This window comes from Centruroides vittatus, unplaced genomic scaffold, assembly GCF_030686945.1.
Source record: "Centruroides vittatus isolate TY-2023 unplaced genomic scaffold, ASM3068694v2 contig_717, whole genome shotgun sequence".
Classification (NCBI taxonomy): Eukaryota; Metazoa; Arthropoda; class Arachnida; order Scorpiones; family Buthidae; genus Centruroides; species Centruroides vittatus.
The window spans coordinates 4,151,614-4,176,866 of NW_027122456.1; the positions used below are offsets into that span (position 1 = coordinate 4,151,614).

General features: G+C 31.9%; 1 protein-coding gene across 1 annotated transcript; it reads right to left on the reverse strand.

The window, feature by feature from the left end:
* Nucleotides 1-2,000: 2,000 nt before the first annotated feature.
* On the reverse strand, nt 2,001-24,592 carry LOC136980707 (protein TRC8 homolog). Its single transcript, XM_067276897.1, has 2 exons — nt 24,181-24,592; nt 2,001-4,290 (listed from the first exon to the last, which is right to left on the reverse strand). Exons 1-2 carry the CDS (start codon nt 24,413-24,415, stop codon nt 2,603-2,605), a joined length of 1,923 nt encoding a protein of 640 aa, XP_067132998.1. The 5' UTR covers nt 24,416-24,592; the 3' UTR covers nt 2,001-2,602.
* Between the last annotated feature and the right edge of the window lie 661 nt (nt 24,593-25,253).

Consider the following 25,253-nt stretch of genomic DNA (forward strand, 5'->3'; position numbering starts at 1 on the left):
AATGAACACGTGGAATTTATTGAAAAGTTACTCAACTTGCTTCACAGGTTTTACTTCAAATATTACTTACCCGTGATTATAAAAAATGTAAAAGAATTGCTTGAATAAAAGTAACATTGTTTTGTAAAAAGCTGAAAGTCTGTGAATTATTAAAATTTTAAAAAAGTAATAACTAAAATAGAAATAAACCTAAATCACTGTAATGTCTTTTTGGAAGTGGTTTTATATACAGGAGAAATAACAGTCACAGCTTAAACTAACTTTTTATTCAACTTCTGAGCAGATAATACTCGACTTCGTTATACCTTCTTTCCAATGGGGAGGTTGAGGCCGAAGTTTTAAACGCGAAAACGTGTACGTCTGACGTTCAGCGCCGCTTTCCTGTAAGCCTAGAAGTTTGACAATGGCGTTTGGAATGTCGAGCATGATTCCACTGACTTTCCGAACACCATTGTCAAACTTCTAGGATTAGAGGAAAACGGCACTGAACGTCCGACGTACACGTTTTCGCGTTTAAAACTTCTGCCTCAACCTCGCTAATGTTTAACTTTGAAATTCACACTTTTCTTGATTTCTACCGGAAACTTGCGAAAGCGAATTTTCTGTTCATTATAATAATCTCCCCGTTTATATTTACATTGCGGCAAAGAGCAACATCGACCCAGTTTTAATACAAAGTTAAAATATATATACATACGTTATCCTCGATTCGTAGCCATGTTTACATTTCACTAGCGCCACCAGAAAGTTGCATAAATGTTAACTATGGCGCAGCAGAATTCCTTAATGTATTTTCGGCTGGAATGCCGAGCAGTGTGTGAAATCAACCTAGTGACATAAGAAATCTGGAATAGAATCAGCTCCAAATCACCATAATTCATCCTAAATAATACAGATCTTGGCATCGTTCCTATCTTTCATTCATGATGCCGCTCCCGTCGTATCAGACTCATCCTAAATAAACGAAATACAGCCGATCATATACTGTATTTCTAAATGCAAAATTTCGGCGTCTCTACGTAAGTCATCTACGTACACCTATTGTACAATATGAATTTTTGAATGGGTACTTTTACTTTTTGGTTTGAAATTTTATTTATTAAAAAATCTTTTAAATATATAAATACTTCGTTTTTCCTCGAAATCTTTCGAGTCGCATCACATCACGCTTCGTTCAATTGTGGAAAATAAATTATAGCCAAATTGTTTATAATTTTTCGAGTCGAAAATAATATATCTGCGATATCTTACGATCAAAATTTTTTCTAAATATACAGTATTTACAGCTTTAGCGTTTGTCATTATCTAATGATAACGCAGCTCGTTCTAGTGTCTTAAATTTTCGTATTTTTTCATGCGCTATAACTTTATAGTTTCATTCTAAATCAAAGTTATTGATCAGGTTGTCACGCAGAATTCTAAATCCTCTTTAGGTACTCAGGTTCAAATTTGATCTGCATTTTCGCAAAATTTTACGGTTGGTTCTAATCTGCGCTTCGTTTCCTACTCTATTCACGGTGTGCGATCTCACTGCCAGTCACAAAATCGATGCAAAAGCCATTTATTGGAACCTTGTTAAATCTCCCGATTCTTTAATCAAAGTTAAAATATTAAAAATTTATTTGTAAATATTTGCGATCTTATATTTGTGCAGCAGATAGCTACTTTACCTCAAGTTTCGTTCTTTAAAAATATATTCATTTATCGAAATGTAACAGACACTGTTAAAAATTGCATATTTACGCATCAATTATTCGTAGAATACCATTATGTAAAAAAATATAAGACAATTGTGCTTTACAAAAATTTTGCGGAATAGTAACATTACAACCATTTTGGATAATTCTTTAAACTTTTCTTCAAATTTTAATAAAATTAACGATAAAGAAAAAAAACATCAGGTTTTTTTCAATAGTCCGTAGTTATCAAAACAGATAGTTACATTTACGAAGTTTTTTTTCTTGTTTCATCAAAGTGCATTGGAAAAAAATTTTGAAAAATATGACAATTTAATTTATTAAATTACTCCAATGTTTACTAAAACTCTGTTGAGAATAAAATTTCTAAATTAAAATTATTCACGCGTCCACAATTTGTCAAACAGAAAAATCATAAGTCACTTCCACAGGAAATCACTGAAACAACAAAATTGTGCAAGACTGCTTTGTTGAAATTTGAAGTACGCATTTTGTGTCTAAAAAATATTAGAAATTATTTTAACAAATCCCATCCATTCATATATTTACAGGTCGGTGTTTTTTTTTTTTTTTTTTATCAGAACAGACTTACGATTTGATTGATTCAAACGTCGTATTACACGTACGACGGTGGGCCAAATTGGAATAAGTTTCTTTATACCATTTGGTTTACACACGAAAGTTTATGATAAACAGCAGCTTCGTATCATTATTACATGACTAGTTATCATATATAATTTGTATGTATATATATAAATATAGTGCATATATACATAAATACATACATATATATATGGTAAAAACAATAAAATAATTTGTATACAATCGATAATCCATGTATCGTAACAACAAATAATTATAATTTATTTTAAAGAATTTCAAAATATAATATTCTTTTTCACTGTTCAATCCTGATGCTCATGCTCCATTACTGGTGCATTCTCTCGAGTTTCGTCTTGGCTATCAGTATTGAGATCGCCCGTTTCTACATTATACAAAGTTTTATGACATAGAGGACATATATCCTGAACATATAACCATTTCCTCAGGCAAACTCCATGAAAGTAATGATTACACCTCGTAATACGGGCATTGTGCAGTTCCTGGTAACATATGGCGCAGACATCATCAAAATTTGTCAATTGTTCTTCGGTAGCTTCTGGCAGAGAGTTTATTTTATGGACTGCAGACCTTCTTTTCATAAAAACTTTCCATCCAGCTTTGGCTTGAAGCCAAATGTTGAAATAGGCATGAATGCACATCATGCAAGCTCTTATTGTCCCCCCTGATTCAAAGAGTAAAATCCAAGCACCATTGAAGAACAGAAAAATACCAAAAATAAATTCAACAGTATTTCCAGTGGCTCTGATATAATAAACATAGTCATCTAATTTTTCCCAGAAAGTATTTCTGTAAGCGTCAATCATAAATAATATATATACTAATAATGATATGATAACCTTGATAACTACTTCCACACTAAATGCAGAAACAGCTAAAAGCCATGTGCTAATAGTATGTTTAGTCCACAGCAAAGTCAAAAACCAGCATGGAAAAACTATGAGAAATGTGCAGACAATTAGTGCTCGGCCATGCTTGTTAAGTGAAGTGTTCCTTGAAGCACTTAGAGAAAGTAATAATGGATTGACCATGTTGTGAATAAAATGTAAAACTGCTGTAAACAGGAGACACAAATTTCTATATAGTCTTAGAAACCTTTTTTCAGGTTCCATACCTGTCAGGCCTGTTTGCAAAGCTAAAATAAAGAATAAAATAGCAGAAACTGTTCCTATGCTCCTGTCTTCAGGATCTTCCAGTAGAAGAAAAGTTTGCATAACATAACCAATATAATGAGAAATAGAAGATATGATACTGGTCATACCCATTACTGCTATTATTGTTTCACAACCTCTAACTAAAAGTTCCTTCACAACATACCATATCATATCTAGAGTAACAGAAATTAAGCCATTTGTTTTATATTCTGTATGAGCAGCATCAGCAAGTAAGAAGACACACTGTTCAGCTAATCTGGTTAACCAGAATACTCTAAGTACTTGAGGGACATGAAGACGAATCCATTGGTTTTCTAAAAAAGTATACATGCCATAATGTTGTATTATGCCTCTAGACCATTGATAACTGTTATGAATGGTTTCATATATCATCTGACAGTGTGTCAATGAATTTGCTACAATGAAGAAGAATGATATGGCAGCTGAAGCTAAAGGGGTGCATGTAAGTATGGCAGATGGTAGAGGAAGTAGACTTATTACTGTAGGCCCAATAAAAGATAATCCAATAGCTCTTAACGGGGACATGCATGGTGGAGTGTTATTAGAAAAACAAAATATCATGGCCAGAAACATTTGCAAAAGATAATTTCCACTGAATTTTAAGAGAGCTCTCTTATTAATGGCAATCATTTCATAAACAATATTTGTATGACGTTCCGTCAGACTTGATACATATTTAATATATTCTTCATTACACACATAAGACCAGATAATAACTCCAAATGATGCAAATAGTAGATAAATTGATAAAAGTTGTTTGGTGTTTAAGACAAATACAACTAATGCTGCAATAAATCCTGTAAATAAAAGATAAAGAAAAATATTTAGCAAAACATGAATAAAAAATTTAAAAATAACGAACAACATTAATCATTAAATATGTTATTATATACAGTATTATAATAATATACGATAATTTTTGTTGTTTTTTTCCTGTTTAAAGTACATTAACTTAGTAACAAATTCCAGATCTATATATTACCAAAAAGAATTGTTATTGATAAGTCTGTCCAAAAAACTGCATGAAAATTTGATGTTTTATTTGACTGTAAGAACAAGCAGAGCAAATATCATCTGCTGTCTGACTACGACAAAATGATAGTGTCACCTGTACATTGTTAACATGAAGATCGAGTTATTGGTCAAGCAAAACATCTTGTGCAGTCCATTTACTGTAAGCTTAGATTTAGTGCCTTGAAACATTTTCCTATTCCTAGCACTGAAGATGAATTTACAGAGAACTTATTTCCTGTCTACTGATATTATTGACGGAAAATGATTCTTAAAAACATTTCAAATGATGCATTACCATATTCATCAAGGATTGACAGAAATGCATTGAATTCCACAAGGAATTCTTCGAAAAAGAACAGTTACCATGCCCAAAATAATTATAATGTGGAAAAAGCTCATCTCAATTTAATTTTGACTTGCCTTTGTACTCATAAAGTTTCAGAAAGATACATCATCTCACTCAAATCTTTACTAAAAATACTAGTGATATAATAAAACAGAATTGGTAGAATCTTATTTTTTTCTGTTTTGAACAGGTTTTCATACTTTTTTATGTTCAAACTGCATCAGTTAAATGTCACGCAGTTGTTAATTTTATTAGTAAAATCACTTTTACATATATATATAAAAAAATATTAAACTAAATCCAAATTAATTCAAAGTGAATCCATCAAATGCAAGTATTGAAAACTGTAAATCTTAAAAGTTCTTGCCATTCCTGAGAAACTTGTGCTAGTTATTTGAGTACTTCTTAAATGTAATCCTTATGAGCTTACACCACAGCAAACAAGCCAATACTAGTACCAAAAACCAAAATGTTTTGCATACCACTGGAAGGCCTAATCACATTACAGTAATACAAAACCCACCAAGTTATTCTGTGATCTTGCTTCCTGAAAAATTTTAAAACTGTTTTTATTTTTTTCAATCTATGTACTGTAATTATCAACGTGTTAATCAACCTGTTTTCAAATACTCTGTACTAGGTAGCCTCTAACTATGCCATTCAAGGCAAACTGGCAGCACTGTGTTACCTTATTCTCACTGTTATTATGAATTACATTTGTTGCTTGTTCATGATAAATTGTTCTTATAAACTCATTTGATTCTTGAAAGTTCTACATTCTTAATTAAGAATATAATCAAATACTTTTAATTCTAAAATTTTTCTAAAATTTATCATTTTTTCTACTTCTAAAATTCTTGGATAAAGACTAATATTAACAAAGAATCAGTATCGATATGTCCTCTTGTCATGTAGCTGGCATTGCTTTTACTTTTGAGGGGTAGGGAATTGGTGAGCAGGGCAATTGCCTGGGGCTTTGCTCTTGCAGGGGCCTCGCACAACAACTCAAGTAGAAAAAAGTTGATATTTAAAGTTGATTTTATCCTTAGCTATTAGTTATAAGCCGCAAACATCATTTTTAAATCCCTGAGGAATATCTTTTAAGGCATTTATGTACCTTAGTTTATCATCATTACTAATTTGTCGTCTTTATGATTGTTAACTTTTATAAATCTTCTAATATAATATTTTAAAACTCTAAATTTATTTATTTATAACTTTTGCATTTCTCATCAATCATCAGAAATATCTATTTTCAATTCACATACTTTGCACAAAGGACAAGGGCCTCACAAAGATCTGCTGCCCGGAGCCTCACAATCATTAAGGCCGCTGCTGTTGGTAAGATTGGATTGAAAGAGTTGATAAAAACAATAGTCTTAGTAATTAAAATGTACATTTATTGATCTGAGTATTTACAATAATGAAACTGCAAAACACAAAAACTGCTTGGGCTAAAGTTAACAGGGAGTGGGCTTTATGAGTTTTTGGGGGTGGAATCACTCAGGTTGATAAATGTACATTTTTGTTACTAAGAACATTGTTTTTATCACCCTTTCCTAATCCAATCTAACCAATCCCCAAACAATGCTGAGTACTGTACATATACCTAGTTGCCTTCTTTGCATTTCCTAAATTGCAAGTTCATTTCAATTAACTTGTTTATAACAGTCAACAATATTTAACAATGACAACATTGTTATAAACTTAAAAACACTATAACCTTGAGATTTTCCCAGTAGAGATGAAAATCCAGAAAAACAAATGCTTTTGGTCTAGTAAGACCAGCTTTAGGTTACAATTTTCAGAAATGGAATACCAGAGGCTTTGATGTTCAAAAATGAAATTTGAAGAACTCAAGATAAATTTAAAACCAATCTTTTAGTTTTAAATTCAAATTTATGAATAGTACTGATGTGCAGTGGCATACTTTTCTGTCAAATTAAAAGTTCTTGTGAATTAATGAGATAAAAACAAGCAATGCAGTCTTACTAAAAATCAGACAAAAAATTAGCACATGTAAACTGGAACTATACTAACAAGATTCACATCTAAACACTAATTCCAGCAGTGAACAAACTTTAATTTCAAATGTTTTCAGCTTCTTTTAGAGGCCCTCCTCAGGAATGTACTGTACAACAAAAAACAGTTCTATCGTTTGAAATTCTTTAACCGTCGAATACTGTCGTGCTCAAATTTTTAAAAATATTTAACGATGCTCTGTACAATACAACAATCATTACGTTTAAACATAAAATTATAATTTAAATAAAGTTATAAATAAACTCATTATTATTATTAAAATTATAGTGCTGTAAAAAAATTAGTGCGCTGTAAACAATGTGAAAGTTGTAGTAAAGACGAATATTTAATTTCACATAAAATTATTGTTTGTGGGCACTGTAAATAATATTTCCACAATTGTGGCACCGGAATATAATCGGAGTTAATGCAACATCCCTTTGTGCTTTCTGTATAGATCTCAAGAGCTTCCAACGAGCGTAAGTTGTGTCGGTCAAAGGCCCTGTGTAAAAGAGTAGCTTCATCCCAACATGGAGAAATCCCGCTTTTGGTAGCATACTGGGCTAGTGCAGTATTATACTTCCGCTTGGACACATCATATTTGTGGTCCCATATTCTAGCCTCAAGGATCCAATGTATGTTACCCGACGATTGAAACGTTCGTCATGCAATGGTATGTGGTACACACCTGGCACTTTTTTGTCATCTGAGCTGTCTTTAGCATTAGTTAATAGTTGGAAAATATTCCGTTTTCTCTTACATGTTAAGCGCAAGTTCAAATCCTTAGCAATTCTATTATAAATTTGTTGAAGGGACGGTTCGTAAGATATTGCCGCGGCTCACCTTTTCCACCGTGTCATTCGTGGTGCAGGGGTTAGCGTCTTTGCCTGTCAAAAGGAGGTTCCCGTTTCGAACCCCTTTGATGATGTTTTTTTTGTATGTACGTTCTCTCGATCTGAGAACACATGGTAATTTCTTATCATTTACATATTCTAACCATGTCCTCACAGTATATAATTGCGAGCTCTCAGGTTGAGGGGGATTATTGTTCCAGCACTGCAAGCTGCAGCAGTTGTACATTCTCTGAGTGAATAAACACCACTTTGTGTTCCTAACAACTGGTTTCCGTTTGTCTCTGCGACAATATAACCACCCTATTGGGGGCTGTGTATCCATAGCCTTCGTGTTGGAGGTAGTTATCGTGGATTGCTGGTTGTCAGCGAGTCTGTCTATTAAGGATTGGTGGTACCCGTGTGCAGATGCTATACACATTCGAACATTAAAGTTTGTTCACTGCTGGAATTAGCGTTTAGGGATGAATTTTCTTACTAAAAATAAACAAAAACATAAAAACTGTCTATTGGCATTACTGGTAAATATGTTTAATTAATGAGTATGAGCACTTTTGACAGTATATAACCTTTAAGACTTTTCTGAATGTAATTATATTCAGAAAAACAAACTGTCAAGCCTTTTTTTCAAAATTGCAGGGCTATGCTTCCAAACAAATGAGAAAAAGTTAAGTTTAATACAGTCTAAAATTGAATGGTTAATTTTTATTTCAAAAATACAGTAAAACCTGTCTATGGCGACCACCCACGGTTCCTTCAAAAAGTGGTCTTTTAGACAGGTGGTCATCCAATACGGGTGGTGCGCTGTAATACTGCATTTCCGCACGTATTTTGCACACAGATATGGCTAAAAGCCACATCTACTAAGCAAAACTCGAGGTGAGCAAAAATAAGTGAATTTTTTTAATGATACAGCTATATTGATATTCTTATCTGATAACTCAATTAACAGAAATCATTGTGATTTTATAATATAAGACAGATTTAATACCAGTATTTTAAAGATTAATACAGTATTCGAGTTTTCTCGATTATAATGCACACTTTCTTTTTTTCTGACTTAATTCACTTGGTTCTTTTCGTTCACTCCTCAGTTACGTGTATTATGTCATCAATATAGAAGCGTGTGGTATCTCTCCACCACTTTGGTTTTCGTTACTTTAATCTTATTTTAACTTAAATATTAAAAAAAATACAGTATTTTTAAATATTTTCTTATGTACAATAAAAAATCATCGATTAATAATAAAAACAATTTTATTATTTCTTCTCATAATACAATTTCATTACATCAATTACAATTGTGGAATTGAAATAGGAAAGTTGCCCATAAAACTGATTTTTGCGTTAACCCTGAGTTTATTGTTTTTTGAATATTTTGCATGCGAAAATTACTTTGATATTATTTTTCTAAAAATATCGCAGAAATAAGGTAGGTTGATACAGAAACTATTTATCACACATGTACTGTATATGAGCTTCAAAAAAAATAAATTTTATCAAACGATTAGATCAGCCAATTAATTGTATCGTGTACAATATTTTATATCCCTAAGGAAAATACTGTAAGTCTACAGTAAAATAAATTGCATTTTCCCACAGTTAAACTTTGCTGCTAATTGCCATTAGGATAAACCATTTTCACTTTCTCTGATAACTTTTACATGAGAGCACTTTGCATTTCTTTTGTTTTTCGGATTATTTTCAACAAACAAATGAATTTCCTTTGTTGCTAGACTAATTCATTAACACCTGCACCTAATTTAAAGGAAGGGAGAAGTGTCCGAGGTGGGTTCAAACAAGAGTTTAGACCAGATATATTCGCGGAAGTGGTTGCTTATTACAGTTGTTGTATGTTGTTTAGGACCAAAAATCAATGCCTGCGGTTGCGTTACACAGGTGGTCGTTTAATACAGATAACTTATACGAAGACTATGCATAAACTATTCCGTGCCAGAAATTTTTGCCCGTTTTGACAGGTGCCCGTCGAATGCAGGTGGTCACCTAAGCAGTTTTTACTGTAATAATAATATTCATTGGGCTGCAATTTGAAAAAATTGTAGACCTATAAATTCTCACTGTTGTCCATCCATCAGTCTTTCCGTAATCTGTAGAACAAAGTTAAATAGATCTGAAATCCAAGACCAGATATGGAAACCATAGCAGGGTTGGACACCCCAATAACTATATAAGAACTTCCTATGAAAACCAGAAGTTATGTTATTTCAATTCAAAAATTTTTCTCTAAAAGCAGCTAATAGATGATTGGCATGACTATATTGTTAATAAAAGTATGATGTATAATAGGGTTTCTCATTTCCCGGTCTTTTGCTTGTCCCGGGATTCCAGGATAAAAGTGAACTGTTTCCCGGGATTCCGGGAAATCCGAGGACAAAATTAATTATTTTTAACATATACAAATTATCATGAAATCAAATGATATAATTATTTTTCGTCTTTTAAAGTAATTTAAGATGCTCCGCAACCTCCAGAATCATATTAATAACACTGTTAAGATATATATTAAAAATTTCCTTTGAACTACTAGAAATTTTCACAAATAGAAAAAATTTATTACAGTTTGCTGGAAACTGCATACAACAACAACAACAACAAAATGCTTTGAATTGAGTTTTAAAAAAATGAACTCAGATCAAACTTCTAACTTAGAAAACAATTTTCGTTTTTTAAATAAAATATAATACAAAATATTGTAAATTTTTATAAAATTTTGAAAAGCAAAGATGGTCAATACTCCGATCACTCAATCTAATTCTTATTTTAGTAATGAAAAGTCTTGCTACCAAGAATGCCTTTTCCAATTCAATTGATGTGATTGGAATCGTGTTTAATGCATTTAAGAGAAGACAAATATTATGTGTTTTTCACCTGTATCCTGAAAGATTTCTAGTTCGTTTTCGAGATTGTAGTACTTCTTTTGTTCTCTAGTATTCTTGATTTGTCTACCTCGACTGCTTTAATTGAAACATCATAGCCCAATAATTAGGCAGTTCGTTTGTCTTTAATAATCAGGTTATGAAGAAAAACTTCATACTTGCAGACTTTGTTCGTATCCTGGCCCAATTTGCACAACTTGGCATTAAGCAGTTATTGAAGCTACTGGGCATTGTTAAAAATTAAGACAACATAAGCACAATTATTACAGATATTACAGGTAAAGAATTTTGAGAGTCCTGCCACAAATAAGCAACGTATTGATTATTGACCATTTGTGAAGTGCCATAATGAGTAAAAATTAAAAAAAAACTAATAAGTAGGTTTAAAATTAATAAATACAAATGTATTCTGACAGTTTATGAGTTAATTATACTTTCTATTTGCAAAATTTCCCCAACATTAACACAAAATAAGAAAAAAGTGAATTTTTAAGAAATTTGTGGGATTTCCTGGGTTAAAAAACAACCGGGATCCCGTTTGAGAAACCCTAATGTATAAGGGCTAGCCACTACTAATTTGAGGTAGAAATCAATATATTTTAAATAAAATAAATTAAAAATATTAAAAATTGCAGCCTGGCATTGCGACAATGTCACAATGAATAATTGTGCATTTAATTTGCTTTTTTAGCAAGTACATTGTTTTTCAAAAGTAGACTTTGTATGTAGCTAAAGAGAGTGATAATGCTGAAACATGTCAGTTCTAGTTTAAAAGCTGAATAAAAAAAGAAGTTTTAAAACAATTATAAATTCTTTGGATATATCAACAAATTATACACTATGAATTTGCAGATAGTGCAACAGTAAATAATACATATAGTCAGGGGCAAATTCTCTGGGCTTGCTTAGCATGCTTAAGAGAAACTTTTGACTGTCAATCTATTTTTTATATGAGAACAAATATGCCAATAATAATTTGTTCTAACGTGTAAACTTTTTTATTATTTGTGTTTCCTTTTACATTGGCAGCTAGCAACTAGCCATTTCAAGTTAGTGTGATGCTTGCATGAACTTGATTGCTAGCTTGTGTGGAGGTTTTCCGCAACAAACAAGTGTGCACGCATGACATCATTTAAAGCATTTAACATGGCCAGATTGTATTGAAAGCATGTGGTATCCAGTCAGCATACATGTATTGTGTACAGGGGTGGATCTACATAGGGACTAATAGAGTTTAAGCCCTGGGCCCACGAAAATTGAATTCTTATCATAAATTTTTAATACTTTTTCATTATAATATATTTCATGTGTAGATATAATGGACTTTATAATAGTCGTTTTTATTCACACCAAATAACATTTCTGCTTATTGTTTAGTGCTAGAGATAGGCCTATTATTATCATAACTTTCAGCATGGCCAAAAATCTTGGTGAGGATTCACCCCTGCATATAGAATCCAAATTAATTGAGGTTCTACATTATCCAAGGTGAACAAGTAAGTGAATACACTACTTTCTTATAATTCATAAAACCTTGCTTTGTGTGACTGTATAAAGCATCTTTAGTAGTTTTACCTTTGAACAGGGCTGGCCCAAGAAAACGTGGGATCTAGTGCAAAGTTGTCACGCGAGGCTTTTCAATAATTATAAAAAAAACAACAAAATACTATTTTAATGGTAAACATACCATAGACTAAATAGATTAACAAAAATTAGATAAAAAATTAGCAAATAATGAAATGATCAAGTTTTTAATTTCACAAGAGTTGGATCATGAAGGATTGTAGGATCATTGTGTAGCCAAACCATTTGCACCACACTCTGGTCAGCCCTACCTTTAAATGTACTGCAGGCTATGGCTAAGGCCTTATCTATCACTCTGGGGACCCACGATTGAATGTAGGAGGATGAAAAACTTTGGGAATTTTTTTTGGGTATGGTCTGATTCCAGATACATTGGACCCTAATTCTCATTGTCTGGCTGCTTCATTGTCGGCTTGTCTGAACCTATGATGAGCTTGAGAAAGTCCTCTTAGTCCTCACAGAATTAAAAAAAAATTCTTTAATGTACAGTACTGAACTAGTAGCTGATGCTGAGATGACTTTTTTAAAAACTCTTTCTATCCTGTGAGCATTAAGAGAACCTTTTTCCAGGCCCATTACAATTTTGGCCAGACTCACAATGCAGTCAGCACTGTCATCAACGCATTGAGCTCTGTCTCTCACCAATTGAGAAATACAAAACTTTTTGAACAAAACCTACAATTTTTTGTTTTTGTTTAAAAAGTTTTGTATTTCTCAATTAATTCTGTACATATTAAGTTGGTTAATTTTGTAAACAGTTGTCATTGAATATTGTGTTTCTTTTGTAATGACATATAATTTTGTTTTTAAAACGTTTTATGTTCCATGCTTGTGCACATAGAGCAAACTGAAAATATGTTCTATTTTTTGAATTATTGCGTTCTAACTGCCACAGTACCTGAGGATAACAGCTATGTACTGTTGAAAGTGTTGTATTTTGTTCTCAGTAATTAAATCTTGTTCTGGTAATGCCAATAGACAACTTGTTTACTTTTACTTAATGGCGTTATAATTTCTTATAGTCCTCCTGGTATGTGTTTCTTCTTGACATTCAAAATAGTTGTCTACAGTTGATTATCATTAGAAATAAATTTTTTCCTCCAAGAAATGATATTAGTTTAGGAAAAAGATAAAAATCTGACAGTGACAGTGACAGATCCATAAGGTACAATACATCAAACTATTTCTTCTAATATTTAGATTTCTACAAGTACTTGATTGGACAGGTGCTAGAATCAAACACTAGGTGTTGTGCATAGAAACCTTTAAATTTAAACTTTTATACATTAAAGACAAAGACAATATTGCAAACAGTCTAACTTGATTAATACAGAATCAGTCTAAAGAAAATGTTAATAGAAAGATATATGTTATGCAGTTCCTCACACTTTGACCTTTGTCAAGTCAAAGCAACAAAAGACAATATAGAAATATAAAAACAGTGAGAAATCATCCCAGGAGAAAGTAAAGAGAATTTGCTTGATTTGCAGGTATTTTCTTGACAGAAGAAATATAAGCACATTTGACTAAAATATAATCTACTAATCAGAGGAATAACAGATTGTAGCAAAAAAATTCTTATCCCTTTACAACTTCAGAAAGTCATCATTAAGATAGTGCATTCTGGCCATCAGGGTGTGGTAAGAGTGAAACAATGACTGAGAACAAAAGATTTGGTGGCTAGGAATAGATAAAGTAGAAAAGGAGATAAAATAATGCTTGTCCTGTCAAGCAATGAAGTCTATCAATTTGTCACACAAAATAATTGTTCTTTCCACAATGCCAATGGTAAATTGGCATCGTGGAAAGAACTAGCTATCAATATACGTAGACCATTCTCATCGGATGACTGTATTGTAGCTTTAGTGGTTTATTGTAGTAGCCTGAAGATAAAGGAGTGAGGAAAGTAAATATGAATAATATTATCAAATAGCTTGAATCTATTTTTATGAAGTTTGGTTATACTGAAAAATTAACTTCTGATAACAAAACTCAGTTCTTATCAAAAGAGTTTCAAGAGTATCTAAAAACCCATAGACTGCTTAACACTGCTCTACAGGCCTCAAGCAAACAGGATAATAAAGTGATTTAATTATTCTCTTCAACAAGACCTAAAAACTGCAGCAGTTGATAAACACATTAAGAAACCAGAAAGAAAAGAAAAAATTTTTGGGCATAAAATAAATAATGGTTTACCCATAACAGTTCACTATCCACAGGATTATCAATTAGGATTATCAATTTTATTTTGGATTATTTAGGAATAATTCCTTTTATTTAGGATTATCAATTTTGACATGCTTCAGACATAAAAGTGAATGGATCTAAAAAGGGAGGGAGATGTTGTATCTAAATACAAGTGTTAGCAATTAACACCCATCTAATAGTCAAGAAAAAACTGCTTGTTTATAATCTAGTTCTCTATCCATGGCTGTATGATAGAGAACAAAAAAAAAACAAACTTGTGTGCACATATCATCTGAGCCTCCTTTCCATAATAAATACAGTATATATATGAGGGCAGTTTTTTTTTCAACCTCCAATGGTCCATAAAAAAAAAGACAAGTGTAAATAACAAAATGAATTTATTACCAAAAGTTAGGTACAAACATGGTTATTTTTTGACATAATTACTGTGAAGATTGAGGCATTTGTCATCTGTGAATGAGCTTTTCCATCCCCTCTTCATAGAATGTTATTGCCAGTGACTTCAGATGGGTCCTACATTGTTTTGAAGATTGTCATTAGTCTCACACCTCTGCCCTGTTAGCCATGTTTTCAGTTCAGGAAAGAGGTGAAAGTCTTCACACATTAAAAAGTTCAAAGTTCCAAAGTTCACCACCTTTAAACACCCAGCATATAGCTCCAATTTAGCGCCGAGCAACTTCCACTTCTTTCCTGAATGGGAAAAGTGGCTAGGAGGATGAAGGTTTGAGACCAATGATAATCTTCAAAACAATGTTAGGGCCCCTCTCAAGTCATTGGCAGCAACAATATAAAAAGAGGGAATTTCAAAGCTTGTCCACAGATAGACAAATGCCTCAATCTTCACAGTGATTATGTCAAAAAGTAACCATGTTTGTACCTAACTTTTGGTAATAAATTCATTTTGTTATTTACATTTGTTTTATGAACCATCGGAGGTTGAAAAAGAAACAGTCTTAGTATATATGTATTAGGGTTTCTCCAGTGGAATCCCAGGATCCCGGGAGACATGGGATCCCAGCTGTTTTTTAACCCGTGAAATTCTCATCCCAGGAAATCCCACAAATTTCTTAAAAATTCACTTTTTTCTTATTTTGTGTTAAAGTTCAAGAAATTTTACAAATAGAAAATATAATTAATTAGAAAGTATAATTAAAGTATCATAAACTGTCAGAATACATTTGTATTTATTAATTTTAAGCCTGCATATTAGTTTTTTAAATTTTTGCTTATTACGATATGTCGCAGATTGTCAATAATCAATATGCAGCCTATTTATGACACGACTCTGAAAATTCTTTGCAGAACCTGTAATATCTGGAATGATTGTGCTTATGATGTCTTATTTTTAATCATGCCCAGTAGTGTCAATAACTGCATTATACCAGGTTGTGCAAATTGGGAAAGGATACAAATGAGTACAAAGTATGCAAGTATAAGTTTTTCTTTATAAACCTGATTATTAAAGCCAAACAAACTGCCGAATTATCAGGTTATACGCTCGATACCACTATTAAAGCAGCCAAAGTAGACAAGTCAAGAATACTAGACAGCAAAAGAAGTACTGCAATGAATCTGGAAAATGAAATAGAAATCTTTGAGGATTAGTATTGTAAATTTTTAAAATCTTATTCTAAAAATTTATGATAATATTTTGTATTATGTTCTATTTAAAAAATGAAAATTACCTTGTAAGTTATAAGTTTTATCTAAGTTTAATTTTTCTTTAAATTTTCAACCCAATTCAAAAACATTTTTTTCTTGTAAGCAGTTTCCAACAAACTTTAATAAATTTTTTCTATTTGTGAAAATTTCTACTTAATTCAAATGTAATTTTTAATACATATTTTACACAGCATTATTATTATTATTATTATTATTATTTTGGAGGTTGCAGAACATACTTTAAAAAATGAAAAGATAATTATATCATTTGATTTTAGATTTACGTTATACCTTAAAAATAATTAATTATATCCCGGGATTTCCCGGAATCCTGGGTCAAGCAAAACACTGGGAAATGAGAAACCCTAATATATTGGGTTGGCAACTAAGTGATTGCGGATTTTGTCAATAGGTGGCCTTAGCACATTTTTTTGCTTTGTCATCGTGTTCAAAGCGCCTAACCTATATTGTTTTCTTGTTGTTTGGACTTCCACCTTTAATTTAGTAAAAAAATTGTATCGATTAGTTATTTAGTTTTGTTTTTATTCTAATTTAAAAATGGAAAAACAAGACTTGCATTTCAGACATATTTTATTGTATTACTTCCGAAAAGACAAGAACGCATCACAAGCACACAAGAAGTTATGTGCTGTATATGGGAATGAAGCCTTGAAAGAAAGGCAGTGTCAAAATTGGTTTGCCAAATTTCGTTCTGGTGATTTTTCACTGAAAAATGCTCAACGATCTGACCGTCCAGTTGAAGTTGATGAGACCCATATCAAGGCCATTATTGATTCAGATCGTCATAGCACAACGCGTGAGATTGCAGAGAAGCTCAATGTATCACATACATGCATTCAAAAAAAATTAAAACAGCTTGGCTATGTCAAGAAACTGGATTTATGGGTCCCTCACCAGCTTAAGGAAATTCATTTGACTCAACGTATTAGCATCTGCGACTCGCTTCTGAAACACAACAAAATTGATCCATTTCTGAAACGACTGATTACTGGGGACAAAAAGTGGATAGTTTATAACAACGTTAATCGAAAAAGATTGTGGATGATGCAAGATAAACCAGCCCAGACAACACCAAAAACTGAGATTCACCAAAAAAAGATTATGCTGTCAGTTTGGTGGGATTATAAAGGAATTCTGTACTTTGAACTTTTACCAAGAAACCAAACGATTAATTCAAACGTGTATGTTCAACAACTTGCCAAACTGAGCAATGCAGTTCAAGAAAAGCGGCCAGAATTGGCAAATCGTAAGGGTGTTGTTTTCCAGCATGATAATGCAAAGCCCCACACATCTTTGGTCACTCGCCAAAAATTATTGGAACTAGGTTGGGATGTGTTGTCACATCCACCATATAGCCCTGATCTTGCACCTTCAGATTACCATTTATTTCGTTCCATGCAGAACTCCTTAAATGGTAAAATTTTTAATGACGCTGATGATGTAAAATCACATTTAATTCAGTTTTTTGCTGGCAAAAATCAGAAGTTTTATGAACATGGAATTATGACACTGTCTGAAAGATGGCAAAAGGTCATTGACAAAAATGGACAATACCTAATTGAATAAAGTTATATTTTTAAGCAAAAATTTTGAATTTTCCTTCTTATTTAAAATCCGCAATCACTTAGTTGCCAACCCAATATATATATATATATATATAATTATGCATATTAATATTAGCTGTTTTATTACAAAATTTACAAAATAAATTAATAATAAGAATACAAGAAAAATGATGTGAAGGAAAAAGAATTTAGCTGATGTGTTGAAATGTACAGTACTTAACATAGCTTTAAATTTATTCAGATCTGATAATGATGATCACAATCGTAACAGATCAATTTATATATACAGATTCATTATATTGATATATATATATATATATATGTCTATATATAAATGGTTCAAGTATCAATTATGATCATGATTATCATTAATTATCAGAACTGAATAAATTTAAAGCTTACATTTCAATATATCAGCTAAATTGTTTTTCCTTCACATTTTTCTTATGTTCTTATTATTAATTTCTATTGTAAATTTTGTAATAAAGCAGCTAATGTTAATGCTTCTCTTTAATTTAATAACAGATAGCAGTTTAATCACATTTATCAATGTGATTAATTCTGGTCATAGTTTCACAGTCACTCATGACTAAATGCTTTATGTTACCAACTATGATATTCATCGACGATGTATCGTGATTATCCTAAATGTCTCATTTAGATACTAATTTTGCAAACAGTGACTGCGTTATTTACAATTTACACAACATTTTCAGAAGATATCTTAATGTTGTGGCTGTTGGTGTAAATTTTTTGCTCTCTTGTGATTTGACTCATTATTGTTATTTTACTGAAAATTGACAGAATTCCCATTTCAGAAAAGGAAAACTTTTTCATCACTATCACAGGATGGATCACCATGAAATGTAAAAAAACGAATTGGAAGCAACGAAAATGTTACAGGTGAGTCAGCGAAGGAATTGATCTTGTCTTATATAAGTGCCAAAAAAGAGATTAACATTCAGGAAAGAATTAAGAATTTGTTGAAACCACAAGCTTCTTCAAATAATAAGTTACAAATACTTTTAGAGTGATTAGATAGAATGCAGGCTTGGATTGAAAATACACTGCTATGGTAGATCTTGAATCTAGACATTGTCCTTGAAATTGATAAAGGTAACATTAGAAATGACAAATCAAACATAGAAATGTAATTATAAAGGTGAAATTATAAAGGTAAAATTTTTCAAACAGATAACAACCTTTTCTAGGAATATAGCTTGTAATGATAAACATGATGATGAAATTAAGGAGAATTATAACCAATATAATGTTTCATACTTGGATAATGGTAATAATATGAAACTTCTTTTCTATAACATGTTATTTTCTTATAGTTTGAATAATAAATATTGCTTTCCTAATTTCTGGAATTTAATATATAAGATGGACATACAGTGAAACCTTGCTTAACGAGATAATTTGTTCCAGAACCTTACTCATAATGTAAAACACTCGTTAAGCAAAACAACTTTTCCCATAGAAATTAATGTAAAATATGATAATGCGTTCCATGCCGAAAAAAATACTCAAATACCGTATTTACTTGCATATAAGACAAAGTCTTTATTCATTTTTCACTGCTTCAAAAACCTACGTCATCCTATACTTGCAAGCAAAGGATCCTTTGCGTTTTTGCAATAATTTTTGTGAACCATATATAGTTCATGCTGCCATTATAGCAGCATGCTATCGAGGTCAAGGTGAATGTCACTTTTAAAGAGATGATCCAAAAATAGCTAGTCACTTATTTAACAATGATTATAAATGTAGTTATTTCATATTTGTTAAATTGGTATTTTTAGTGAATATTTGTACATTCTGAATCATTAAAAATGAACTTTTTCCTGTCACATGCATTATAATCTTTTGGTTTTGCTACATGGGTATCAGGTGTGTGGAAAAGCAATTTTCAAAAGCTGATAGCAGTCATTCAGGAAATACTGCATTTTAAATTCACTCGACAGATCAGAGGACGATGCTTTGTGGAGTAAGAGTGAAAAAGAGGAAAATTCTAACGAAGCTTCGGAGGGCAAGTCCGAGTGATAGCGTCAAGAAAAAATGGCTGTTTGCCTTAATATGTGCATTTGATGATAATTTATTTGTGATTACACGAAATAAAATTAGAATTGAATTAACAAATCTAATTTTCTTTATTTTGATCTTTAAAGTCACATCTCGTCCTATATGCAAAATCATCTCATACACGAGTAAATACAATATTTTACATATAATGTTTATCCAAAGAAAATTATACGATATACATTGTTAAGGAGCGTGAATCATCATAATCTTTTCTTCTAGCGTGGAATGAACCAACCTGAAATGATAATTTGATTTGCAGAAAACAAAAACATCACAGATAATAGATTGGAGCATGCGCACAATCCGGGACTTCTCTCTCCTCGTCACGCGAAAGTTTGCTCGTTAAGCAAGTCAGTTTTAAAAAATTTGATTTGCTCATTATGTAAGGTGCTCATTAAGTGAGGTTCCACTATATTCTGTTTAGTGGAAACATGGCATACTTCACCAGTAATTGAAAAACAATCCTAATTTTGGAACTTGAAGACTGGTGACATGTAACAACTAAAACATTTTGGCAAACAGTTAACTGCTTTAGACGTAAAAGATTATCAAGTCATAGTTCAAGAATTCCTTTGGAAAGATGGCTAAATTTTCTAAAGGTCATTTTTTATTTCAATCTAAATCTACAAAACAGCAAGCCGATTACATACTAAGTCATTTTGCATGTATTAATGAAGGTCAATTGTCAATGGACATATATAAAATGCTTTCAATAAGGGAAGAATTTTTCTCAGATTTTACATTGGAAGAGATGAAAAGAGCAATTAATTGTTTTAAATCTGGCACCTCACCTGGATCTGATTTCATTTGAACAGAATACAGTGGGTGATCGGTTAACAAACAGTTCAGTTAACAAACAAATCAGATAATGAACACTTTTGCGAAAGATTTTTATGTTCAGACAACGAACACAGTTTACTTCAGCAAATAGATCTGTGATGTCACTGCTATGGACCAATCCACTGCCAAAACTACATTTAACTTCATACTCAGTTACTTCCATTTTGAAAATAGTAAATTAATAAAACAATTTAATTATTCTGAACATGTGATCTAAATAATGATGTGCAACTGGCTAAAACTAGGTGTGGTGATGTTACTATTTAATCAGTGTCTAGTCATCCAAATACTGGAAATTTAGTTTATTGCTTTTAACATAAAACCTAATGATATGTGCAAATATCCTAAAATTGTTTAGAAATCTTATCAGTACTATTTCTCATCTACTTTCAATGTTTCTTTAAAATATAATTATTTGCTCTTGAAATATATCACTTTAAACTGTTTCATTACACATTGATCTACCAAGAATTATTTTATCATTTGATATAACTTTTTAAAAGTGTCTGGTAGAACGAAGAGAAAAAAAGCAACCCTGCCAATAAGCATTCACTGGCACAGTTACATAGAAACATAAAACTTTGAAAGATAATCTAATATAGTCTAGATCAGTGGTTCTCAATCTTTTTGAAGTTGTGGAACACTAATCTTTCACATTTTTTTCCACGGAACACTTACAATACATCAGCTTTAAAGCAGGGGTGGCAAACCTTTTTGAAATCAAGCGCACTCGGTCTAGTAGATGATGAAATTGGTGTTTTCTAATTACATTCCCATATAAAAATTATTTTACATTGTATTGATCTTTCTTTTGCAATAATTTTTAATTATATATTTGTTTTTTCGTGGAACACTTGAAGTGGCTTCATGGAGCACCCATGATCCGTGGACCACGGATTGAGAACCACTGGTCTAGATTATTCTTGTCTATATTGAGGCTTTGCATGTGCAGAATAGATGCTAGATTTTTTATACAATTTACTCTGCCTTACAGTTGGAAACTTTCAAAATTCCAGAATTGAGGCACACTTACCCCATCTAACGTTACTAGCTATAATGAAGTAAATAAATCAATAGTGTGAAAAATTACAACATTTAAAGAAAAAAGTTCAAAGAAAGAAAAAAAATCTATAATTATACAGATACAATTAATTTGTATAATGTATGGATGTTAAGTCACATTTTAGAATGAAAAGGAAAACATTTGAGATAAATATCACTGATATAAATATAATTAATAGTATAATAGAAAAAAAGAGTATTACATCATATGAACTATTCTTGTATACTCTTGATTCTCTAATGATCAAACAATCTGAATGGCTTACAGACAGTGCTCACAAGAGTGAGCATTAAGAATTCTTTGCTCAGTAAATGGCAGAATGCTGACTGAGCAATTAAATCTGAGCAGTCTGTTCAAGAAGTGAGTAGCTGAGTGGTTTGATCAGCACTAAGTTTCTCAATATACCCACTGCAAACACTTTACCAAGGTAATATCTGGTCTTATCTAATTTTTAAAAATAACCAATCTTATAATATAATCGAGATGGGTTGATGATAATGATAATAATAAGCGCAGAGCCCAAACAGTTAGGAGTTGGAATTTGAAATTTGGTACATGCCATGAGAGTGAACACTAAGAAGGAATTTTTGGAAATTCCCTCCCTCCTGCAGGGAGAGGGAGAGAATTAAGAATTACCCTGAAGGACTTGGCTTCTACTGTACTATTTTAGATGAGGCTTTTTTGCGTTTTCGCAAGAAATCAAACATACTTTTAGACATATTTAAAAATTCTCTAATTAGCCTCGGAAGAGGGAGGACCTAATTCTTGCACACAGTAAAAATGGGCAAGATCAACTGTATAACTATAAAGACTATCTTACATAAGGGTTTATCAGACCGAATGACCAATGTAACACATTTTAAAAATTTTTTATTCCTCTACTGTACACAATTTAGAGAATTTTTAAAATGTGTTAGATTGGGCACTCAATGTGATAAACTCTTATATACGATAATCTTCATAAATACAGTAGAAGGGTTAGAAATACGAAATAATCTAATAATCTTAACCTTTACTGTTGTTATTTTTTGCCCGAGCAATGCCAGGCTCATTTGCTAGTAAAATTATAATAGATGAACTAAGAAAAATGTTTTCTATTATAATTTTCCAGATATTTTAAGTTTTATCTAATATAAGAATTTCTGTTATGCATGCTCTATTCTTCATTTCAAATGTGGTTTATGTGTATTCTAATCTATTAACTGAGTTACTTTAAAGGCCAGATGTTTAACTAAAAACATTTCTTTTAATAAAAATGTTGGATACCTGAACTAAACAATTGTTTGGTTTAGTTCTTTAGTAATATGGTGTTAAGTGCATAAAGTAAATTTTTATTAAAAGAAATATTACAAAATAAAAAAATTAATTTTTCTATTAGTTACTACATATTACTGTTACATTGAAACCATTAGTTTTTGAATATGTTTGATCTATTACTTACTACATCCTGATTTTTACATAAAGAACATGATATTTAGGACTGGTGTATCAGTAATATGTTCTTAACAAATTATAATTTTATATCTTCAGATAAATTTGATGAAAGTTATTAAAACCTCAGTAAAGAGTTTTGGTTAGACCACACAAATATAAATTGTTTTTTCAAAAATTTAAATTTACATAAATAGCACAATTACTCAAAAAATTCAGTCTGTTATATGGAAACAGGAAGAAATAAGAAATATGACAGTATGAATATATGTTATCCGAGTTAACAGAATATTTCATGTTATATTGTATGTTGCAACAGAATGGGCAATATACTAAACTACCACCAACACAAATATATATTCGGTTTAATTTAAAACTAATAAGTTCAGAATTTGATTATTTTTCAAATGAGTAAATATTGTCATGTACTGTATAACTTATATACTTTGTCAGCATTATCAGTCAGAAAGTAAGGGTGCGACTATGCAGACGTGAATTTAACAGCGAGCGATATAGTTCTTGCAAAGGAAACCATGCACAATTGAGAAGCAAGAAATATTGCCAGCAAGGGCGAATTTCTGGTTCTCGCACATATCCGACAGGTTTGATATTTATTGCATCTCACCTCATATTTTCGCTTGCTCGGAAAATTCACTCACTGGCATATGCATAGTCGCACCCTAACAGACATTTTCATATAATTAAAAGTAAATGAAATTATATTTTGAAATCACAATCATCAAATAATTCCTTCAGTAAAAGCATTTCATATTAATACTTTATAAAAAAAAAATGTGTTCTATACAAGCATTCAAATAAACAGTTCATTTAACTCTTACAACTGTTATCACGAATCAAACTATAACTGAAATATTAAAATTCGCTAATCGAACACTTCTTTCGATCTTTGTATTTCAATTAAGATACTGAATCGTATTATTAAAACCAACTGGTATTTATAATCATAATCAAGAGTTTATAATATAAAAGACATATTTACATAATAAATTACTGTGGTAAATTTAACTAACGAAGTAAATCATTTGTATGGAGTTAAACGAACTGACAAGGTTATTATGCAAAGATAGAGAACGTCACCTTGACTATAGAGGAGAAGCCATGATAGAGAGGCATTATCGATTTCGATAACAGGTGGCAAAACCTCGTCTTCTGAGTTTATATCCTGTTGTTCTGAAGATTCTATCGACTTGTCCGCATTCCAGCTGTTTTTAGCGATACCAAAACCCGCATTGAGCACCGCATCCATCAAGAAGACGGGCGGAACTCGTAGGATCACGTCCAACAAACTCCACACTTTGGCTCTCAGAGACATGTTTGGCTAGCGTAGTTCGTCCGGAATCCACGCCAGTCAGAAACCCAATTCGATTCCCGAAAAAATAAATATCATCTCAGATGCAAAGTCCAGCTTTTAGGCATCAAAAAACCCATAACACCACAATTTCCATTCTATGGAATGTACAGTGTGATTACAGTGCCCCCTGCTAACTTCGATATTCCCTCTCTTTTTCTAAATTCAAATAATTAAATATGTGATACAAAACAATATACAACAAAAATAATTTATAAGAAATTGAGACAATTTATAATTATTTATAAAAATAATTTGATGACATATATATTCATTTTTGACTCTTCCCATGTGGGTTAAAAAAAAACTCTTTCCGCCCTGTAGGCACTAAGAGGGCCTCTTTTAGCAAGTCTATTTTGGATTCGGCCAGGCCCACAATGGGGTGGCTGGGTGGTGAAGGACTGAGCCCGAATATATTCGGACGGAGTACCCCCGAAAAATTCCTGAGGGTTTTCAGACCGTCCGGATTCGATTCCGGGTTTATGTTGCCACCTTGACCGCTCGGCCATCCGGCCTGACTCTTTCCTCTGTGGGTACCAAGAAGGTTTTTTCTCCGTATTATGGGTTCGGCCAAGCCTACAATGGGGGTGACCGGATGATAAGGAACAGTCCAACATATCCAAGATTTACCGCCTGCGATTGTTTATTCGAATGAAAACTTTTGCGTTTTTCTTTTGTCTTTGCTTTGTAAGGTTACCTTTTAGATACGATAAGTATCCTTCGAGGAAAGTCACATCACTTCGAATAGGCCTCAGAAATAATTTCTACGTTGCTTGAACTCTCGAGAAATCCCAAAACGCAG